Source organism: Ursus maritimus, unplaced genomic scaffold (assembly GCF_017311325.1).
Source record: "Ursus maritimus isolate PB19 unplaced genomic scaffold, ASM1731132v1 scaffold_2, whole genome shotgun sequence".
In the NCBI taxonomy this organism is placed as follows: domain Eukaryota; kingdom Metazoa; phylum Chordata; class Mammalia; order Carnivora; family Ursidae; genus Ursus; species Ursus maritimus.
Window position 1 is genome coordinate 43,337,777 of NW_024424452.1, and position 3,980 is coordinate 43,341,756.

Sequence of the window (3,980 nt, forward strand, 5' to 3'; positions counted from 1 at the left end):
AAACTAAATTTCAAAAAAGACAAAGAATGGGTGGGCCTTCAATGCACATTCTTTACCGTTGCAAATATTACTTTGGGAAAATTACACCATAATTTTCTTCAGCATCAAACTATAGGAACACAGGGGAACACACAGTTTTCAGTATGGGCGCCAATCCTATAAAGCCCTGGGCAGCCGTGGGAGGTCCTAGGGGGTTCTGTGTGCAAAAACGCAGCCATCTATAAAAATGCTGGAAGAGGATTTTGGGAATGAGCTGTTACAGTGAGGACCCCCAAAGAGAGGATGTCCAGCGGGGCTTTCTGAGAAGCAGGCCTGTGAGAGGGTTTCCCTTGACCCAGGCCCAGAAAGGATTCGGAGGTGCTCTTGGGAACCCAGATAAGAGCAACAGTGAGGCAGCTGCTGTGAAGAGACAAAGCTTTTATTCTTTTAGGTAATGCTGCGTAAACATGGAAGTTTCTCTTCTTAGCCCCTCTACCATTAGGGATCCCAAGCCGCTTGTCCGACATGCCCTCTCAACGCACCTCCCGTGGGGACACCTGGACTGTCCTTGAGAAGGGGGGAAGTTTGGATTACCATTATTATTTTTAGCATCACCCTCTCACAGACTGGAAGACATCTGACGAGCTCTGTCTCTTTTTCACTCCGGGCCAAATAACCCTAAAGCCTTACACCTTTCTCACAAATCAGTACAATTGCCCCCCCGCAGACGCAACAGCAAGAGGAACTGGGAGACACCCCAGCCTGCATTTAGACAAGTGTGCAAACTTAGAGTTTAAAGCAGGCACCCAACTGTTGACGGAAAACGAGTTCAGCAATGCAGAAATGAAGAGCGTGAAGGCAAGACACGCGCTAATTATCCAGATCTGAGACAGCCAGAGTTAGGTGGGAGGTGGGGTTAATAAATTTAATTTCAGAAAAGGTCTTCGGATATCCCCACACTCGTGAACGCGGCACAGTGCGTGCGTTACCCCCCAGAGACGCGTCTCTAACTGCAGGGAGGTGCAGCTGCCGGCAGTGACAAGTTACTCACTAACGTGTGACTGTATGACCTCACCAAAGAATCAGTTCTAAGGTGAGCTTCAGTAAAACTGGAAGACATCTCCTGGGTCTCCAGGGCATGTGAGAATGTTAAAGCAGAGAAATGTTTCTTCTGGAATGTCAGGGTCTGTGACTCTTGTCACTGCCCAGAGGAGAAAGCGATGATAAGTAGGAAGGTGGTTCTGTGTTTCCAGTACATTCTGCGCACCAGCCACGCTCTCCTTCTGGTTCAGAGCTCAGGCTCTACCCGACGCTCAGGCTGCTCTCCCAACTCCTCCCTTCAAGCAGGTGTCCTACAGCCCAGGTTCCCGCTGTCCACAAACTGGTAACCATCAGCCACCCTCTTGCTTGTTAGTCCTACCAGCCCTGCACCTTCCGAGCGGCACTGACACGTCCTCCGGAGCTGACGTCTGAGATCAGTAGCAAGCGCGGGAGCGTGATGATGAAAACGCACCCCAAGTCAGGGAAAGTCTGGGCTCCTCACTGCCGCCTTACCACTACATTCCACAACGCTTCCTGGGTAGAGAATGAAGGACAGGATCAAAAAAAAATTTTTTTTGAGATTCCCACATACCCAGAAGATGACAGGCCACGTGTCAAACTACCATAGATCCTAGACAAGAGGGTTTCTGCCAACAGCGCGGTGAAGGGCCTCCTTGACCTCCTTGTTCCTCAGCGTGTATACCACAGGGTTCAGCAGGGGGGTGATGACCGTGTAGGTCACCGAGATCAGCTGATCCTGATCCCTGCTGTTCTCGGACTTGGGCTTGAGGTAGGCAATGGAGGCGCAGCCGTAGTGGACGACGACCACCGTGAGGTGGGAGGCGCAGGTGGCGAAGGCCTTCTTCCGGCCCTGGGCAGAGGGGATCTTGAGGATGGTGGAGATGATGAGGACGTAGGAGATGAAGACCAGCCCCATGGGCACGACAATAACAAGTGAGCTGATGATAAAGTTAATTATGTCATGTAGCGTGGTGTCCGCACAGGAGAGTTTCATAACTGGAAGGATGTCACAGAAATAATGGGCCACTTCTCTGTCACAAAAGGGCAGCCTGAACACAGAGGAAATCTGAATTATGGCCACAAGCAGCCCAATGCTGAAAGCCCCCCATACGAGCAGGGCACACACCCTCTTGTTCATGAGGACTGTGTACCTCAAGGGGTTGCAGATGGCCACATAGCGGTCGTAGCCCATGGCCGTGAGCAGGAAGCAGTTGCTGATGGCCAAGGTGAGGAAGAAGAACATCTGGGTGGCGCAGCCAGCCAAGGAGATGGGTTGGTTAAGACCCGTAAGGCTGCAGAGCATCCGCGGCACAATGACCAGTGTGTACACGGTCTCGGAGGTGGAGAGCACACTAAGGAAGAAGTACATGGGCGTGTGGAGGCGACGAGCAAAGCTGATAACCGTCACAATGGTGACATTGCCAGCCAGAGTTAAAAGGTACAAGGTAAGAAATATCACAAAGAGGATAATCTTGTGTTCTCGGAAGCTGGAAAACCCCTGGAGAATGAATTCACTCACCCCTGTGTAGTTGTTGCTTTTCATGGGTGAATGCTGGGTCTACAAGATGGAGACTCAGGGCCGTCAGTCAGTCAGAACACGCCAGGGCCCCCGCCCGCTCAGGACCAGGAGAAGGGGCTACAAGGACCTGCTCCAGGAGATGTGCCCGGTGCATGGGTGCTCCTGTGCCCCAGGAGTGAAAAGGTAGAAAACACAATCAGGAAGCAATTGCACGGATGGACAGTTCTGTGTAAAGGCACAGAAGAAGGAACAGGGATGTGACAGGATAGCAGGAAGGACACCTGCGCTAGTGTGGAACAGATTTCCTCATGAGCCAGAACACGGGTGTTTGGAGGCAACTGGGGCTAGAGAAATAGAAAATGCATAATTTGAGGAGAATTTTCTCACGAATTAGTTTCAGATTTTTATTTACCTAACACATTGGCCAACCTCTTCCCCTTTGTTGAAGCCACAATTCTGATCATCTTCTTAAAGATCTAACCTTCCGAGTTGCCAACTGGGACAACGTTCTCTGCTCTCAGGGGACCTGAGTGTTTGCTTTGTCCCTGTTCCACATGTCTACACCTTCTCGTGAACCCTCTTCACAAATCATTCAACTGCTTCAAAACAGACTGCCTCCCGACAGCAGTTTTCAACCAGACACATTCCCGTCTTTCTCAGGTACGGACGGAGCCTCCTCTTGCCCCCGTCGATGCGGGCCCTCGGCGTGTCGGTCAGTACTAAGTGCTGGCTCTCCTGCGCTGCGTGTAGTTCCGTGTTTTCCAGCTGGCGCTGGGTGGGAATTTTCACAGGGGGTCTGACTCACAGCTAGACCCTGAGCTCTCTTTTCTAATTTCTTCAGAATAATAAACTGGGTACCTCTGGGGGAACCAGTTTGTGCACCCTCCCTCTATTCTGTATCTGGGAGTTTTAGAGACCAACTAGCTCTTATTTAAAAAAAAAAAAGTTTAATAATAATAATAATTAACAACAAGAATAGTTCCTTAATGGCACTTTTTAGTTTATGAAGAATGTTTATATGTGTTATTTAACAGCACATCAATCCCATCTTTTCAATAACTATCTTCATCTTGCAGATGGGGAAGCTAAGACACCTACGGTTTGGCGGTTTGCTCAAACTTAGTAAGTCCTACATCTCGTCTTCTCGTTTTAAGGCTGGTGTCAATTACCTTTACCACAACCGCCTGAGGAAGCCTCGTGGCTACAAAACAGGTGAGAAAGAAGATACCTTTTTTCCCTGGCTTTATTGAAAAGAATTAAAGAATTTTTCTCACTCTGGGAATGAGATTGCATTGGGAAAAAAAGATTGGAAAAACTGGAAAACATTGGGGAAACCCAGAAAAATTGTAGTATGTTTACCTTGATAAGTAAATGAAATATTAGTATATTAGTGATCATGAGTGTCCATTCTCCTTAGTTT

The 3,980-nt window shown here is 49.0% G+C and overlaps 1 protein-coding gene across 1 annotated transcript; it reads right to left on the reverse strand.

Moving 5' to 3' along the window:
* Nucleotides 1-327: 327 nt before the first annotated feature.
* Nucleotides 328-3,701, reverse strand: LOC103672122 (olfactory receptor 10J1-like). The gene has a single exon (XM_040634575.1). The coding sequence runs from the start codon at nucleotides 2,582-2,584 to the stop codon at nucleotides 1,652-1,654; it is 933 nt and encodes a 310-aa protein (XP_040490509.1). The 5' UTR covers nucleotides 2,585-3,701; the 3' UTR covers nucleotides 328-1,651.
* Nucleotides 3,702-3,980: the final 279 nt, after the last annotated feature.

Coding starts and splice junctions, on each gene's coding strand:
- LOC103672122 (XM_040634575.1), bottom strand. CDS start 2,584: ATGAAAAGCAACAACTACACAGGGGTGAGTGAATTCATTCTCCAGGGG.